This window comes from Equus asinus, chromosome 13 (genome assembly GCF_041296235.1).
Source record: "Equus asinus isolate D_3611 breed Donkey chromosome 13, EquAss-T2T_v2, whole genome shotgun sequence".
Taxonomy (NCBI): Eukaryota; Metazoa; Chordata; class Mammalia; order Perissodactyla; family Equidae; genus Equus; species Equus asinus.
The window spans coordinates 15,859,560-15,878,547 of record NC_091802.1 but is presented as its reverse complement, the minus strand read 5'-3'; the positions used below and the strand labels follow the sequence as shown (position 1 = coordinate 15,878,547).

At 38.0% G+C, this 18,988-nt stretch overlaps 1 protein-coding gene across 1 annotated transcript; it reads right to left on the bottom strand.

Moving 5' to 3' along the window:
- Positions 1–2,062: 2,062 nt before the first annotated feature.
- On the bottom strand, positions 2,063–3,004 carry LOC106821947 (olfactory receptor 1D2-like). The gene has a single exon (XM_014826849.3). It carries the CDS (start codon positions 3,002–3,004, stop codon positions 2,063–2,065), a length of 942 nt encoding a protein of 313 aa, XP_014682335.1.
- Positions 3,005–18,988: the final 15,984 nt, after the last annotated feature.

Here is an 18,988-nt window from a genome sequence, read left to right as displayed (position 1 = left end):
TTATTACTCAGTGCTAGATAGTTTCAAGTTTCCGCTTTAATTTCTTTTCTAACCTTGAATTAGCAATGTCCAGAAATTTGGAACTCTCTATTTGCCTTTCTGTCATTAACACCCAAACCCATTGAGTTGTGATCTGAGAATATGCTTGGCCTATCTATTCCTTGAAATTCGTTGAGGCTTTTTGTGTGTGTGTGGTCCAGTACATGAGTAGTTCCTGCAACTGTTCTATGTGTGCCCAAGAAAAGCATTCTCCTTCTAATCATTGCATGTAAACTGCACCTAAGTCCAGATCAAGCGCATCAACCATGCTGTTCAGAGTCTCCACATTTTCCCCATTCTTCTGTCCATCTGACCCACTAATAATCAAGAGGCCTGCCAAAATTTCCTTTCATGATGGTGATCCTATAAATTTTCACTGTGGTTATACCAAATTTACTTCACATATTTTCAGAGTTTTTTTTAGGAACACACATACTTAAAGTTGCTTTATCTTAGTGACTTAAGAAGGGACAAAGCAGATCAAGATTTTTGGGGCCTGAAGTTATATAATTTAGGGTCCTGTATGAGAAAAATAATACAAACCATAAATTAAGAATTAGATAGGGGCCTTGGATCAGGTTCCTGCAGGAAAAGGGGGAGGAAACTTGAAGAGCTTAAACTTCGCTTGATTTAGAGTGTTGTGGTATATCTCAAATTTCCCCTGAGTAGTAACAATCTCCTTCCCTAACAATGCTTTTTGCTCTGAAGACTCTATTATCTGCTGTTAATATACCTACATTCAGCTTTCTTTTGATTAGTATTTTCCAAATATACCCGTTTCTCTTCTGTTGCTTTCAAGAAGTATGTATTCTTTTAGTATATCTCTTTTAAATACATGTATTTAATTTTTTAATCAATCTATCAAACATTGCCTTTTAATTGATGAGTTTGGTCCATTTACATTGTCTGTAATTTTTTCCTCTCTCAGTAGACTGTGAGCTTCTTATTCACGTTTGGAATCCAGGTTGAGGCCCCTAAAGGACATTCAACCATGATCAATGGAAAGAATTGATGAATGACTGAAGGAACATCAATCAATTCAACTCTACTCATCAAAGTCTAGGTTAAATACTGGCTCTGCTGATTCCTCTGTAAAGGATTGCTCCCTCTTTCAAATTGCCACAAATCAGTGACTCACCTTCTCATTAGTTACGATTCACTTTCTATTCGTTGCATTGTCACAAGGCATGTTGAACCTAGTAGAGCTTGGGTCTCACAATTACCTGCCCACCCCCGTCTACTGCCTCCACCACTGCTGCCGTTTGTGAGTGTGTGTTGATATGTTTGAAAGTTTAATTAGAGGGAATGATGGAGTTTTTCCATGAAGAAGAGATGGAGGTGAGGAGCCATGGAAGTAAAGGACAGGATGGACTTCCCAAGGAGGAGATCTGACTTCTTTCAGAGAAAAGGAATGCCAGAAAAAGGCAAGAGAGGAAGTATTGATTTGGAGCCCAAGGGCTAAAAATCAACCCAGAGCAAAAGAGAAGAATCTTCTTGTCATTTCTGCCTGGACAGCAGGGGCTGTATCCAGAAGGACTATGGGTCAGTACAGAAGCAGGGAGCTCCACCTTTCAGCCTATCAGGTACGGGGTGGCCTCACCCAGGACACCTGCAGTGGGGGTAGCACAAAGTGTCTTCTATAAATGGCTTACAGGCAGCAGGCTCCTTAGAGAAGGCCATAGCCCAGGTACATGAGTGGATATCTGTTAGAGAGCATGAGTGACCTCCCTAGCCTTTAACTGGATATGTCTGGATAAGGCTAGGACTGTGGTCAGGCAGTTGAAGGATTTGATTCTGCAAACATCTAGTATTACTGTTAATGTGACCTTATTTATAACCAAAGCTGGTGAGGTCTGGGGGACATTGAGTTACACTTGCCTGTCTTTTCTTTACCACAAATCAATAAACTCATTCTAAGCTGGATCTGTGTGCTAATCACTCCTGTATGGCCCACAGGATAATGCCTTGCATATGGTAGAGGAAATTCTCAGTCTCCACCTCAATGCCCTTTCCAAAATTGTGTTTATGTTGACCTCTGGAAGACTTTTCCTAGGAGAAGTCTTCCCAGTGCCCTGCGCATGTCCTTGTTCCTCAGGCTGTAGATAAAAGGGTTCATCATGGGGGTCACCACAGCATACATCACTGTGGCTACTGAGTCCTTAATGGAGTGGGTTTGGAGGGGCTTCAGATATACCATACTAAGTGTCCCATAGAAGAGGGAGACCACAGCCAAATGGGAGGCACAGGTGGAGAAGGCTTTGTACTTGCTAGAGGCTGAGGGTATTCGGAGGATGGCTCTGACAATCCAGACATAGGACATGATCATTATCGCTAAGGGGGTGAAGAAGATGAAGCAGCCTGTAGTAATCTGCACTGTGTGAATGACTTGGGTGTTGGAACATGCGAGCCTCAGCAGGACATACATCTCACAGAAGATATAGTGGATCTTCCGGGACCCACAGAAGATCACCGTGGTCATGAGGAAGGTGAGGAAGAGGCCATAGAGGACAGAGAACACCCAACACAAGGTGAGGAGCAAAATACAGAGCCTAGGGCTCATGGCTGTTACATAGTGGAGGGGGCGGCAGATGGCTACATAGCGGTCATATGCCATTGTGGCCAAGATGAAGTTGTCCAGAGTCACCAAGCAGACTAAAAAGTAGAGCTGTGTCAGACACCCTGCATAGGAGATGACTTTGTTCTGGGACTGAAGGTTCACCAATGTCTTGGGGATTGTGTTGGTGACAAAGAAGAGGTCGGTGAAGGAGAGATTGGCCAAGAATAAATACATGGGAGTGTGCAGGCATGAGTCAGACCCAATGGCCAGGATGATGAGCACATTTCCCACCACTGTCACCAGGTACATGGACAGGAACATCCAAAACAAGATCTGCTCCTCTTTAGGACTCTCTGAGATCCCCAGGAGCAGGAATTCTGAGACTCCACTCTGGTTTCCTCCATGCATTTCCCCAACTTTCTGCAATATTAGCAACAACAAACATTTATAGTGTACTCAATGGAGTAAGGACATTCAGATAAGCAAAAACAGCTATTTTTCAGCATTAAAAATACCTTAGATTAAATTTTAGAATTTTAAAAAAATATAGGTGATCAAGTAATAACAGAAAAGCATAACATGGAAAATCTTTATGCAACTTAGACATTCCAGCAATGTCTAATCTGGCATACTCAATATTATAGAAATAATGTGTATGTCTTATTTTAATTAATTAATTAATTATTTTGGTGAGGAAGATTAGCCCTGAGCTATCACCTGTTGCCAGTCTTCCTCTTTTTGCTTGAGGAAGATCGAGGAAGATTGTCGCTGAGCTAACATCTGTGCCAGTCTTTCTCTATTTTGTGTGTGAGATGCCGCCACATCATGGCCTGATGAGCAGTGTGTAGGTCCATGCCTGGGATTGGAAGCCAAGAACATCAGGCCACTGAAGCAGAGCACACGAACTTAGCCACTGGCCACCAGGCTGGCCCCACTATGTCTTATTTTAAATCCTATCACCTTACAATATTCTTGAAGTACTTAGAGATTAGTCTGCTATATTTTGATATTGCATAGATTTTAAATGGGTATTTAAAACAGGGGTATGCATTATAGGAAATGTACAATTGGACAAAGGAGGAATAAGTAAAAATATTGGAAGGGAGAAGAAAAAATTATCGTTATTTGCTGATAGGATGATCTATCTAGGAAACCTAAGGTAATCAACTGAAATGCCATTAGAAATAAAAAGACATTCTGGTAAAGTGGCCAGTCACACAATGAATCGATTAAAAACTAATGGTGCTCTCATAAGTCACATAGTGCAGTGATTAAGACTCTGCTGTCAGAACACTGGAATTCAAGTCTGAGTGCTGCCACATACTAGTTGTGAAACCTCAGTTACCTGAGTTCACTAGTTGTGAAACCTCAAGTTACCTGAACTCTTTTAAGACTCCATTTCTTCATTTGAAAAATGGGTCAGGTGTGGATAAAATTAAATAACAAATTGCATAACACAAAGAGCTTGCATGTAGTGAACACTCAACAAATATTGCCTATTATTATAATATATAAACCATAATGAGGAATAATAAGGTCAAAATCCAGTGTGAAACAATCCCATCCACATTATCAACAAGCAAATGGATTCATTAATATGTTAACAAGAATCAGGCAGAATCTTCAAATTCTCTGGAGAGGCATAAAGTAAAAATTTAATAAATGGATAGACATACCAAGTTTCCAAATAGAAAGCGGAAATATTGCAAAAGTGCAAATTCTACTATTAACATATTCAAAGTCAAAGTTTTAACATGGCTTTTAGGAAACAAAAGCTAAACTAAATTTCATCTAAAAATGATCTCACTCATAAGTAGAAGATAAAAACAACGACAAACAAACACAAAGCAATGGAGAACGGATTGGTGGTTACCATCGCGGAAAGTGGGGAGGGCAAAAGGGTGAGTAGGCTCACATGTGAGGGGATGGACGATAATTAGCTTTTGGGTGGTGAACATGATATAATCTACACAGAATTCAAAATATATTATGATGTACATCTGAAAGCTTTATAATGTTATAATCCCATGTTACTGCAATTAAAAAAATAAGTATGAAAATAATCTGGGGAAATGTAAAAAAATAGTGTAAGAAGGGGAGAGTTTCTCTGTCAAAGATAAAGGACTCAAACAGTGTGATACTGGTGCTGGAGTGAACAGGTCAATAGTACTGGACAGAAACTTCAGAAACAGAGCCAAGAACATGTGGGGTTTAGTGAATTATTATGATAACAGGTAAAGGTTGCATTATGCGATAATGGCATTGGGACAACTGTCTAAGAATTTTGGGGAAAAGTTAGATTAAGCTTTTGTATCTTACCAAATATTTCAAATTTACTAAAGACTAAAATAACATTGTGGTGTACACTTTAAATATCTTACAATTTTATATGTCAATTACTGTGTCTTTTTCTTTTTGAAAACTTAATGTGTATGTAACAAAAAGTTTTAAAAATACCAAAAAGGAAATATAAATAAATTATATCAAACCCTGCCATGTAGAGAGAGAGAACTACTGCTCACATTTTGGTGTCTTTTTAGTTGAGACTTGAAGGACAAAAAAGCCAATCTTGTCAAGCACTGGTCAGGGAGCATTGCAGAAAGACAGCTGTATATGCAACAGCCCTGAAGTAGGGAAGATCTTATGTTTCAGGAACCAAATGTGGGCCAGTGTGGCTGGAGTGAAGAGGATGTCAGTGGCATATGAGGTTGTGCAGTAAGAAGTGATCAGATCATGCAAGCCTTGTTAAGATTTTAAGATTTTTATTCTGTGTGCGGTAAAGAGTTTTAAGCAGCATGGTTGATGTAAATGGATTTAAACAGAAGTGAATGTATATATTTAGCAACTATCTGTCTCTTTGTATTTTACCAATAGCATTTCAAAAATCAAATATGATTGTTACATTTTTGATCAAACTCTTTTCAGTGCTTATCAAAATATACTATGTTAATAGCTTTCCTACTGTTGAAACATGCTAACATTCCCAGTATAAACTACTGAAACTGATTTTCTCATATTTTATCTAGATTTCTATAGTCATATTTATAAATGAGGTTTATCTATAGTCCTTTTCTGTATGTGTCATCTTTATCATCTTTTGGTATGATTTGGTTTGCATTAGATTCCATATTAAACTTGTGTTCATTTATTGTCACTTTCTAATATTTGGAATTTGTTGGAATTTCTTCAATAGCTTAAGATATAAATTTTAAGATATTCCATAGAATTGTTTTTCCAAATAAAAATAGCTTTTCTTTTTACTATACTGCAAACTATTGATTAAAGACAAAAACTTTACAGCATGAATAATTCAAGCAATGCAGAAAGATCAAAATTAAAATTTAATTTAGCCAAGGCAATTAGTCAAGAGAAATTAAAAAAGGCATCGAGATTGGAAAAAGTAAAACCATATCTATTCATGGATGACATGATCTTGAATATAGAAAATCCTACTAAAAAACTACTAGAACTAATAAATGGAGTCAGAAAGGTTGCAGGATACCAGATCAATATAAGAAATCAATTGTATTTCTTTACACTTGCAACAAACAATTTGAAAACGAAATTAAGAGAACAATTCCGTTCACAATAACATCAAAAAGAAAAAGATCTGTAGGAATAAATTTAACAACAGAAATGCAAAATTTATACTCTGAAAAGTACAAACATCGTTGAAAGAAACTAAAGATCTAAATAAACAGAAAACAATTCCATGCTCAAGGATTGGAAGACTTAATATGGTTAAGATGGCAATAATCCCTGAATAGATCTACAGATTCAGTGCAATCCCTATCAGGATCCCAGCTGACTTCTTTGTAGAGCTCAACACAGGTTGATTCTAAAATCATATGGAATTGCAAGGGACCTAGAATGGCCAAAACAGTTTTGAAAAACAAAAACAGACTGGAGGACTTCACTTCTCAATATCAAAACTTATTACAAAGCAACAGTAATGAAGAACAGAAATGTGGTACTGCCACAAGGATAGACATATAGACCAATGGAAGAGACCTGAGAGTCCAGAAATATATGCTATGTCTAATGTCAACCGATTTTTGACAAAGATATCAAGGTCATTCAACAAATAGTGCTGGGTCACCAGGATAGCTGCATGCCAAAGAGGTGGACTCTTGCTTCAGGATATATACAAAATTTAACTCAAAATGAATCAATGACCTGAATATATGAGCTAAAACTATGAAACTCTGAGAAGAAAACATAGGCAAATCTTCATGACCTTGGATTTGACAAAGGGTTCTTAGATATGACAACAAAAGTATGAGCAATAAAAGAAAAAATAAGTAAATTGGACTTAATCAAAATAATAAATGTTTGTGCTTCAAATGACACCATCAAGAAAGTGAAAAGAAATCCCACAGAGTGGTAGAAAACATTCGCAAATTATATATCTGATAAGGGACTTGCATGTAGAATATATAAAGAATTCATACCTCAATAATGAAAGAAAAATAACCCAATTAAAAATGGACAAAGATTCTGAAGACATTTCTCCAAGGATGATATATAAAGGGTCAGTAAGTGCACAAAAAGATGCTCAACGTCATTAGTCATCAGGGAAATGAAATAAAGGCCACAAGTAGATACTACTTCACACCCTCTAGCATGGATAGCATAAACAAGTCAGATGATAACAAGCATTTGCAAGGATGTAGAGAAATCAGAACGCTCGTATGCTGCTAGTGGGAATATAAGATGGTGCAGTCATTTCGGAAACAGTCTAGCAGTTCCTCAAAAGGCTAAACTTAGAGTTACCATATGATCCAGAAATTCCACTTTGAGGTATCTCCCAAGAGAAATGAAAATACATGTCTACACAAAAAGTGGTACATAAATGTTTATTGCAGCATTATAATATCCAAAAGGTGGAAACAGCCCATATGTCTGTCTCCTGTGCATGGATAAACAAAATGTCATATATCCCTACAATGGAATATTATTCAGGCATAAAAAAGAATGAAGTAGTGGTACATGCTACAACATGGATGAACCTTGAAAACATTATGCTCAGTGAAAGAAGTTAGTCACGAAAGATGACGTATTATAAGATTCCCTTCGTATGAAAGACCAGAATAGGAAAATCTATAGAGACAGAAAGTTAATTAGTGGTTGTTTAGGCCTGGGAGAAGGGTGGTGGGTAACAGGTGACAGCTGAAGAGTACAGGGTTTCTTCTTGAGGTGATGGAAATGTTCTAAAATTGACTGAAGTGATGGTTGCACATATCTGTGAATATACTAGAAACAAATGAAGTGTACACTTTACTATATGAATTGGATGATATGTGATTTATATTTCAATAAAGTGTCAAAAAAGAAGTCAACCAGGAAAAAAGTATATCTTGGAGTAGTAAAGAGTAGTTTGGATACTGCAGAAGATAGAATCAATTAATTGGAATATCAGTTTAAAACGTCCCCCAGAGCACAAAAGAAAAGAATAGCGAAGTAAAGATGATGAATGACAAGACAAACAATGGGATGTAATTTAGGAGAAACTGAGAGACGAGGCACTAGGGAATGCCATTCCTCTACTGGCAGTTCTTTCCTCTCCTCCCTGTGAGTGCTCATGCTCTTGAAGGTCTCCTGGCCATGGCAATGGCTCTCTTTCTGGGCCATCCTTCTCCTCAGTCCCCATTGCTCTCATAAAAGGGAACCATGGGATGAAAGCCGCAGTCAGTTCCTTCTGGCTCCAAGCCCTGGGGCAGTTCCTGGTGTATTTCAATTTGCTCTTCTCCCTGTCCCACTGACTGCTTTCATTCCCAGTCCCTGCTGTTCCTCACCTGCTGGTTTTCCAGGACCCTGTTGAAGACAATCACCTGCCAATTTTCTCCCCTGCAGTCCCTGGGGGGACTTTGTGCTGGATCCGCTGGCTCTTTTGGCACCTGACAGCTTGTTCCTCAATCCAAACCCATTTCTCCATGTCATGCAGTGATTTCCCTAAGTTCCTGGCCTATCATGTCATCTATTTCCCAGAGTTGTTTTCAGATTTTTAAATTACTTTTTACATTTCTTTGATCATTTTGAAGTGGTATATTCACAAAGGAGGGAAGTAAATATCCCTTATATTTTCTCCTATTAAATTGTTTCATTAAAAAAATGATGTGAGGACATTCTTCACAAGAATGGCCTTGAATGCAGGAAACACAATGAAAAATTGTCTTTTTCCCTCATCAAAACACCATAATACAACAACAAAATACAAACAAAAAATGCAAAAAAGGAAAAAATATTTGCCATGTATGTGATGGACAAAGGCTTAATATGCCAAATAGAGAAAGACCGAGTATAAGCCGATAATAAAATAACCAACCCCGCATAGGAAAATAGTAACAGACACAAACATGCAATTCACAAAAGAAGAAATTCAAAGTCAGTAAACACGTGAACAAACATATAGCTTCATTACTTATCAAAAAATGGGAGAAGCTGGCAATTTTATATTTGATGAAAGGAAATAGACACAGCTGTCTAGAGGACAACCTGACATTCAATATCATAAGCTCTTAAATAGGATATCCCTTTGAGCAATCTCAGTTTTAGGGATTTATCTTAAAATATAATCGGATAGAAACATATATATGTAGGCATAAGATGTTAAATAGGGCCTCGTTAAAAATGTAGTAATAGTTAAAGAAAGTGCACAATCCATACAATTAAAGGCACACAATGAAACCATTATAAATAGGTATATATTCCACATATATATGCTTTCATGATAATTGACAAATTAAAAGTGTAATTTATTCTTACCTAGTAAGATTGAGGGAGGGGAAATGGGGAGGCACAGCACTGAGCAAATGATTGGATTCGTTATGTCCACTAACAGAGTTGAATTCCCAGATATTCATTGTTTGTGATACGGTGGAAGGAAATTTTGAGTCAGAAGTTTGAGTCCATGTCCCAGCTTAACACATACAAGTGTTTTTTGAGAAAACAACTACTCTGTACTGAATACTTGGTTAGACAATGTGTTAAGTGCTTTATATATGTTAAGTACTATATTTATTTCATTTGTTTCTATTTTTCCATGTTATAGTTAAGACGGCCAAGACTTAGAAGGTTAATGAGTTTCCTAATGTTACTCAACAGGTAACTCATGGAGCTGGGATTTGACCTCCCTTTTCTGCCTTCTAATTCCATGCCTTAACGACTCTGCCACATGTTAGACAAGAGTAATGGTGCCTAGCTCACTGTGGGTTTAGAGAAGAGCTGAAATACTGGATGAGGAAGCAATTTTCCAACCTTAAACTGATGTGTAAATAGAAGGTGCTGTTTGGGGATCACAAAGGGAGTTCTATTCTTTACCATTTTACCATACCATTGACTATCTCCCAATCCCCTCCTGTGGGAAACCCTGCTCTCAGGACAAAGAGGCATCAGGGGCCCAAGTCTTGCCTCCATCCTGGCCCTGGCTCTGCCTACCATGCAGTCAGCAACAGCCTCAGCCCAGCTGTGTCTGTAGGGAATGATCCAGGATGTCCTAGGGAAGACTTGTTCGTGGCTGGTTCCTGGTACTGTCTACATGGGAGAGAGGAAATGTATCATTATGGACTTCCCATACAAAGGGTGTGAATGGGCCAGGTCAGGAGCTAGAAAATAAAAAAGACATGAAGATGAGCCTGGCTATCTCCCAGAAGACAAGTGCTATGCCAATAAAGGGAGTTGGCATTGAAAGTGAATTCCCCATCATAGAAGGCATTTGAACACGCTGCTTGATATAGTGGGCTGAGTGATCATTTCAGAGCTGATTCAAGCTTCTGGTGGAGGTAGGTGATAGTTATGTGGTCTTTTAACCCTAACATTCAAATTGTAGAGTTATCATGTGGTACTCCTTTGAAATTTGAGTGGAAATGGGAGTGACTCTTAGCACAGGCTTTAGAGACATTTGTGTGTACAGTTTCCCACATCTCTTACTTGTTATTATATAATTCACCTGTGGTTCTACTCCATGAATGAGGTCATTTATTCTCTCAGTACTTAAGGGAAGGTTTTAGCTGAAGAGATTTGCCCAGGGTCACTGAGTGATTTGGTGGCAGGGATGAGGCTTTGACCAGGAGTTCCAAGCCATGTGTTTTCTCTCTGTTAGCCTAAAACAGGGAGGACATAGAAAACCTGGAACCAAGAGGTCAGCAAGGGGTAAGATGCTTACCTCTTAGAAAAGCAAAGTGTTTCAATGAGAATGGGAACTGATGGGCTCATCCCAGAGACAACTCCAAGACCCACAGTGACCAGAGGGTGAAAAAGAGCACCATGGTGACTTCCTGAGTGAACCAAACCCTGGGCACACTTGCCACCACCTCTGTTTCTGCCATGGAGTCAAAGGTCTTCCATCTCCTTAGACCTCATCAGAAAGGACTTCCTTCTGCAGTCTGTTGCCTGGATTCAGGGTGCTCTGGGACATGTGCCTGACAGGAGGAAGGGTAAGAGGCAGGTAAGAGGGCTGGGAAAAGTCAGAGGACACCCAGAGGAATCAATACTTCTGCTTTCTCACCCTCAAAGCAGGCATCTCTTGCACTTTAGTGTGCATCAGAATCACCTGTGATGCTTTTGTTAGGCCCTGCCATTGAAACACTGGTTCAGTTCTGAGAACCAAGTCACTTTCAGCAAGCACCCAGTGATTCTGCTTATATGCTTTTGGAAGCCCTGCTCTGAGTCCATAAGAGTCAGCGGGTTCTGAACACTTGTGTGGTCAGACAGCGTTCGAGACACAAACCCCTGTGCAATGTGGCTGGGAGGAAAGGGGAGAATGTAGGGAGTATGAAAAAGGGGCTCCACATTTGACCTTGGAAAACTGGCCTCTTGTCCTCTGTTGCCCCAGCTATGTGGTCTTGAAGAGGTTCTACAACCTCCCTGAGCCTCCTCATCTCACCATGAAGCCTTTCTTGCAGGTTTGAGAGTCATGTGTAAAAGAGCTCATTGAAAATTGTAGAGTGCTGGAAAGATGGGAGGGATTGTTACATTACCTTTAAGTGCAAAGGAGTTAGATTATATGAAGACATTCAAAATGTGTGTGTTTGTGAGAGAGAAAAATGGAGAAGAAAGAAATAAAGAAGGGAGAATAGAGGGAGCATGAGCCAGAAATGTCCAGACCTTACCCACTGCTCTGTGCTGGCCCAGAGTTCTCTGGTTCTGCCGCCTCCACTTTTATCCTATATAGGATGAAGTTTCAATCAGGGTGTAAAGGACACTAAGACATTGCTTTCTGAATTGGACTTGATGACTCATCCTGTTGACTAATGGTGGGAAGCAGGGCATTTGGTGCCTGGATAATCAGTCCCTACAAAAGAGGAGACAGAAGGTGAGGCTGTTTATGCCCTGATGAGGATAGTGGGTCTGAGAACTGATGGCTGGATCCTAAGCTCATAAAGAAAGAGGCTGAATTGGGACCACATCAGGCCTATTTATCAGTTTGGGAGAGGCCTTGGGGAGGCAATCCCAAGACGGCTTGTTGAGATGAGCCTGGATAATCGCTCCATTGTTGGTATCTATAAGCAATGGTCTTGGGAAATGTCTTGTTTACAAGGAGTAAACCAACTCCACCTTGGGAAGCATTCCTAAAAGGAGCTCTAGGAGTTAGATTAAGGCAGAAATAAAGAAGATGTCGCACATTGTGCAGCTTGGCTTTGAGTCATCAGAGGTCTGGAACATCTTAAGCGCTAAACTTGGATTAGGGTGATCCCAGATTGCTAGTGACTCCAAGTATGAAAGAAAAGAAAAAAAAGTCATATTTGGAGGAAAATAACATTACTTAGACCTCAAACATTTCTCTCAGTTATGTTTTCAAACACAATGTCAAGCACAAAACCAAAGATAGGCAGACACAAAAGGAAATAAGATACTGAAAGCAAGAAGCAACAGCTGAAAGGCATACGGGGCCTCCAGATAATATAACAATCAGACAGAATAAGAAATGACGATGCTTATAATGTTTTAGGACATAGAACAAGCGTGAAAATTTTGGCAAGACTTTTTACAAACTGAACAAACGTGAGTAACCAGCAGTCAGATAAAAAACATGTTACTACCCTTGCAGAAATCCTGCCATCTTCTCTAGCCATGTTCCTGCAAGGGCAGTGACTCCCATAGCTCCTCACAGCATAAATCAGTTTTACCCATTTTTGTACTATGTTGAAATGGAAGTATACCTTTTGTACTCTCTTTTTTTGTCCTCTTCTTTTACTCAACATTATATATGTGAGGTTCATCCACATTGTTGTATGTCTTTGTAGATTGATGGACATTTGTAGTTTCCAGTTTTTGGTTGTTATGAATAGTTCAGGTACACATTTATCTTGGGCACCCATAGATAGGAGTGGAATTTCTGGATGATAGGGCAGGTGATTTTTCAGTTTATAAGATAAGTTAAACAGTTTCCCATCATACTTGTAACAATTATCCTCCTTCTAGCAGTGTGTGAGAGTTACAATTGCTCCATATTCTTAACATGACTTTCTATCTTTCCATCCTTGTCATTTGAGCATTTTGGTAGTGTGTAGTGGTGTCTCACTGTGGTTTTAGTTTTCATTTCCCTGCTGACTAATGAAGTTAAGCACCTTTTCATATGGTTATTCTCCATATGTATATCCTCTTGTGTAATTTATCTATTCAAGTCTTGTGCCCATTTTTCTATTGGGTTATCTGTCTCTTTCACATTGATTTCTGGAGTTCTGTATGTATTCAGGTTATGAGTCCTTTGTCAGATGTATATAGTAATGTCTTCTTCAACTTTGTGGCTGACTTTCATTTAATTAATGATGAGTATTGAGAAACAGAAGATCTCAATTTTAAAATAGTCCCATTTATCAATTTTCATTTTATAATTAGTGCTTATTGTATCTTGTTTAAGAAATCTTTGCCAAATCTTGCCAATATTCTCCTATACGTTTCTCTAAAGGATATATTGTTCTATCTTTCACATTTAGATCTGCTATCAATGTAGAATTGATTTTTATGTCATATGAAGGAGAGCTCAAGATACATTTTTCTTTCACAAGTATGGATATGCTGAGGTCCAGTCCCCATTATTGAAAAGACGGTCCTTCCCTACTGCATTGCACTGTAAATCTTTATCGTTAGTCAAGTGTCTGTACATATGTGAATCTGTTTCTGGATTCTTTATTCTATTCTATTTGTCAGTTTGTCTATCCCTGCATCAATACTCCACTCCTTAATTACTATATCTTTCAATAGGATTGATATATAGTTTAATTCCTTTGTTCTTTTCTTCGGTATTTCCTTTGCTAATCCTGGCTCTGAATTTCCATATAAATTTTAGATTAGGCTTGTCAATTTCCTCAAAAAGACTTGCTGGGATTTTATTTTATTTATTTATTTTTTTAAAGATTGGCACCTGAGCTAAAAACTGTTGCCAATCTTCTTCTTCTTTTTTTTCTGTTTTATCTCCCCAAATGCCCCCCGTACATAGTTGTATATCTTAGTTGCAGGTCCTTCCAGTTGTGGCATGTGGGATGCCACCTCAATGTGGCCTGATGATCGGTGCTATGCCCATGCCCAGGATCCGAACCAGTGAAACCCTGGGCTGCCACAGTGGAGGTCGAGAACTTAACCACTCGGCCATGGGGCTGGCCCCCATGGGATTTTAATTTGTATTGCATGGAGGCTAGATTAATTTGGGGGAGAATGGTTATCTTTGTAATACTGAGTGTTCTAAATCATGAATGTGGTATATTTCTCATTTTTTTGGTTTTCTTTATCTCAAGCATAGTTATGTAGTCTTCAGTAGAGTTGTTTCCCATGTTCTGTTAGATTTATTCTTATATATTTGATGCTTTTTAAATGCCATGGCAAATGGTAATGTTTTGAAGATTTTGTTTCTACTTGTTTGTTGCCCATATGTAGAAATGCAATCGATTTTTACGTATTGATCTTGTCTCTGGTGATCTTGCTGGAGACAGCTATTGATTCCATTGGTTTGTCTGTAGATGCTTTTGCATCTTTTATGTTTACACTCAGGTTTGTAGATGATGAAATTTTTTTCCTCCTTTCCAATCCCTATATTTTAAATTTATTTTATTTTTTGACTTATTGCACTGACTAAGCTTTCTAGTACAATGTTGAATAAATGTAGTGATAAATGACTCTTGATCATCACTGATCTTGGAGGAAAACTTCGAATATTTCACCACTGCATATGTAAGCTCTGAATCAGGGATCAAGAGATTACAGCTCATGAGTCAACTCTACTCACCACTTATCTTTAAAATAAATTTTATTGGAACACAGCCAGGCCAATTCATTTACATAATGTCTGTGATTGCTTTCATGCTAGAATGGCATAATTACGAAGTTGTTTATTTTTAAATTTTTACTTAACTTTTATTAATTTTACTTTTAGTTCTACTAATTTTTGCTTTATATATTCTGGAATTATCCTTTCAGTCACATGCAGATTTAGAATAGTGATATCACCCTGCCAGATTAACCTCTTTTTAACTATAAAATATCCCTCTTTATCCCTAGTAATACTTATTGCCTTAAAAACATCTCCACTGTATATATTTTCTTTGATGATTATCTGCAGGGTACATCTTATCCCCTCCTGTAACCTTTCTGAGTCCTTACATTTAATGTGTGTCTTTTGCAAACAGCATATGGCTGGGTTTTGAATTTTTTATTCTGTTTGAAAAGTGTATCTTTATTTGGCATATTTAGCCTCTTAGGTTTTATGTAATTACTGATATATTTGGATTTATATCTGCCAACATACTTTTAAAAAAATATTTTTGGCCCATGTGTTTTATATTCTTTTTTCCCCCTTTCTTGTCTTCTTTTGGATTAGTCTAATATTTTAATTATCTATTTATCCTTATATATACTTCTTAGTTATATTTTGTTTTGTTTTTCTCTTAGTGACTACTCCAGAGATTACAACATGCATCCATGACTTATTACAATAGAATACAAGTGAGTTTTTTTTTTTTTACCATTTCTATGATTCTATTAGAATCTTAGACCATGTAAACCCCATTAACCACCCTTTCACCTTCACATTATTATTGTCATGGAATTTATTTCTACAAATATTTTAAACTTCACAAGACACTATAATTTTTGTTTGGTTGAGTTAATGTTCTGTTATATTTATTCATTTGCCTCCCCTTTTTGGTGTTTCATTCCAACCTGCGTTTCCAACCTGTGATCTTTTTCATCTTGCTTGCAACACCCCATTTAGTATTTAAACTTTTTTTTTTTTGTGGAGGATTGAAATGAAAAATTCCTGCAGTTTTGTTTTTCAGAAAATTCCATTCATTTCTGAAGAGTATTTTTGTTGTGGACAGTCTTTATTATTTCAACAATTGAAAGATGGCATTGACACTGGCAAACAGTTAGTCATTGATGATTAAGTAGCTAGTAACTAAATTTTTTTTCCTTTTTGCAATTACTTATTCTAGCTTTTAGTTCTTCCCCCTCCCATTGTTAACTGTGCTGTTTAGGCAATACACTATCTGACTCGCACTAAGTTCCCATAGACAACATCTCCCCGGAGCCTGGGTCACCATGGTATTGGGTGTTTGAGCTGTTTTTCAGAAATTAGAACCCCTTGTCCACTTCAGGCTGGTTGAGATCACCAACCCATCAACTAGAGCCATGCAGATGTCTGATAAGTAAACTTTTGACCGTCAAGAGGCTAAAAACTCCACCCTCAGATCATGCTAATGCCGCCATTTTGTGAACACGCGTCTTATGAAGAGGCGTGAAGTCTGACTACGCTTGCGAAGATCATCAATTACGTCACCTTTCATCACCTCCAATCATCTATCTCCACATTTAAGACCACCTTGGCCTGCTACCCCATAAATATCCCTGAGTCCCCATTTTCAGGGAAGTGGATTTGAGACTTATTCCCCCATTTCCTTACTTGGCTGCTTTGTGATTAAACCCTCTCTCTGCTGCAATCTTGTCATCTTGGTATTTGGCTTTCCAGGCGACAGGCAAAAATGAACCTGGTTTCATTCATTGCATTTTCTTTTGGTTTCCGTCATTTCTGTTCTGAAGGTAGCTGCCAGTCTAATTGTTACTCCTATGAAGGTAAAGTGCCCTTTCCCCCAGCTGCTTTTAAGATTTTTCTTTGTATTTGGTTTTAAGCAATTCTACTCTGATATGCCTATGTTTGGTTTTCTTTGAATTTATACTACTTGGAGCTTGCTGAGCCATCTAAATCTGTAGGTTTTTTTATTGGTTTGGAAAATTTTTGGTTATTTTCTTCTCAAATATTTCTCCTCTTACTCCGTTTTCTTTCTCCTGTCCTTCTGAGATTCCAATAACACATGTTAAACCTTCTGTGCATGTTCCATGTATGTTTTATGATCCCATTAGCTACTTTCCCTTTAACTTTTTGATTCAGTTGGGGTATTTTATATTGACATATCTTCTAGTTTATTAATCCTGTATCATGCTATGTCCAGTCTGCTGTTAAACTCATCCACTGAATTCTTAATTCTAGATATTCTATTTTTCACTTCTAGAATGTCCATTGTTTACTTTTTATTTATGCCTTTTGCTGGTGAAAATTATACATTCTTTTATTATGTTCAGATATTAATCATTTGTGCTTTAAATTACTTGTCTGCCACCTCTAACATCAGGCTTGTCATTGCTTTTTCTTTTTCTCCACCACCTTCCTCCCTGCTCCTCCTCCTCTTCTTTTTTTGTTCTTCTCTTCATTACTTGACATATGATTTTGCCTCTTCCATATGTCTAGTAATTTTTTTTTGGTATGCTGGCCATTATGAATACTAGGATTATGGTGGCTCCAGATGCTATTATCTTCTATGTGGGATGGTTCTACCTTTCCTGCTGTGCAGATATGGTGAATGAGCTGACAACTTCAATCCAGTCAGGGATTGATTTTGGTTTAGGGTTGGGTTGTAGTTTTAGGAAGACTAAGTTTGCTGTTTCTTAGGCTGTGTTCTTCTCAGGTTTTTGATTGTGACAGGATGAGTCTTGGTCTTCTCAGCTCTAAAAGATATTGGGAGATTCTCTTTAGAGGATTTTTATTTTTAAAAAAAATTTTTAAAAAGATTTTATTTTTCCTTTTTCTCCCCAAATCCCCCTGGTACATAGTTGTGTATTTTCAGTTGTGGGTCCTTCTAGTTGTGGCATGTGGGATGCCGCCTCAGCATGGCCTGATGAGCGGTGCCATGTCCTCGCCCAGAATCTGAATCGGTGAAACCTTGGGCCGCCAAAGTGGAGCGGGCAAACTTAACCACTCAGCCACGGGGCTGGCCCCTCTTTAGAGGTTTTTTGCTTAACTCTTTAGCATCTTTTTCCATGAAACTGAAAAATTTGGCAAATAATGTTGAGGGAAAGCTAGACTTTGTTTGAAAACTTCCTCCCTTGATGAGTCTTTGGTTCTTAGTCCGCAGGACATTTTGCTCTGCCTTTTAGAAGACTAAGCCTAGCTTCCTAGAATACCACCAGATTTAGCAAATGTCTTATGAGAAAAACCCTCCATGTCTTTGTGTCCCCTCAACTTTCCAATTGGTTACCCCAGCCCTGCATGGCTGTCACAAGCTTTGATGCTTTCTCTTTCCCCAGAAGAAATCCTCTGCCTCAGTCTGTGCCCAAGTTCATCAAATAGCCCCCAATAGAAAAATATCCAGTTGTACTCATCTCATGTAAGAACAGTTCTTTTCTTTCTGAAACTTTATATAGTTTTTGTTGCTTCTGCAACTCTCTGATGCCTTTAAAATATAATTTAAAAATTTATCTGATTTTAAAAAAATAATTGTTTTAGCAGGAACATTGCTTGCTGTGAGCTACTACATTCTATATGGAAGCAGATGTTTATCTGTTTTATTTCTAAAGACATTGGGGTCAGGAAATCTTAGTTTGGTTAAATCATTTAGTAGATATTTATAGGTGACCATATTTCTCTAATATATCCACTTTGAAACCCTGTTGCCACTACCTTAATTCAGGTCATCATCATCTCTTACCTTGGGGGTGACTGATATAGCTTTCTAATCAAAAAATGATTTCCCTGCCTTCCTTATTTTTAATGCTAGTGTACTCTCCTCACTTTAATCTGAATTATCATCCTAAAAATTAAATCTAAACACATAATTGCCCTTAAAACCATTTAGAGATTTTTTGCTTAGGATGAAAGTGGCTCTCCTTACCACATCTTACAAGGACTTGCATGGCCAGGCTTCTGCCTCACTCTCTCACTCCACCCCTTGCATTCTCTCCACCACACAATATGTTACAGCCACACTGAACTTCCTTTAGTTTCTTTAGTGTGCCTTGTTCTCTTTAACTCTTAAATCTTTGTGTATGTTGTTTACTTTACTCAGAATACCATTTTCTTTCCATTTATCTCATAGAGATCCAGATACAGTTGCCAAATCTGGCTGG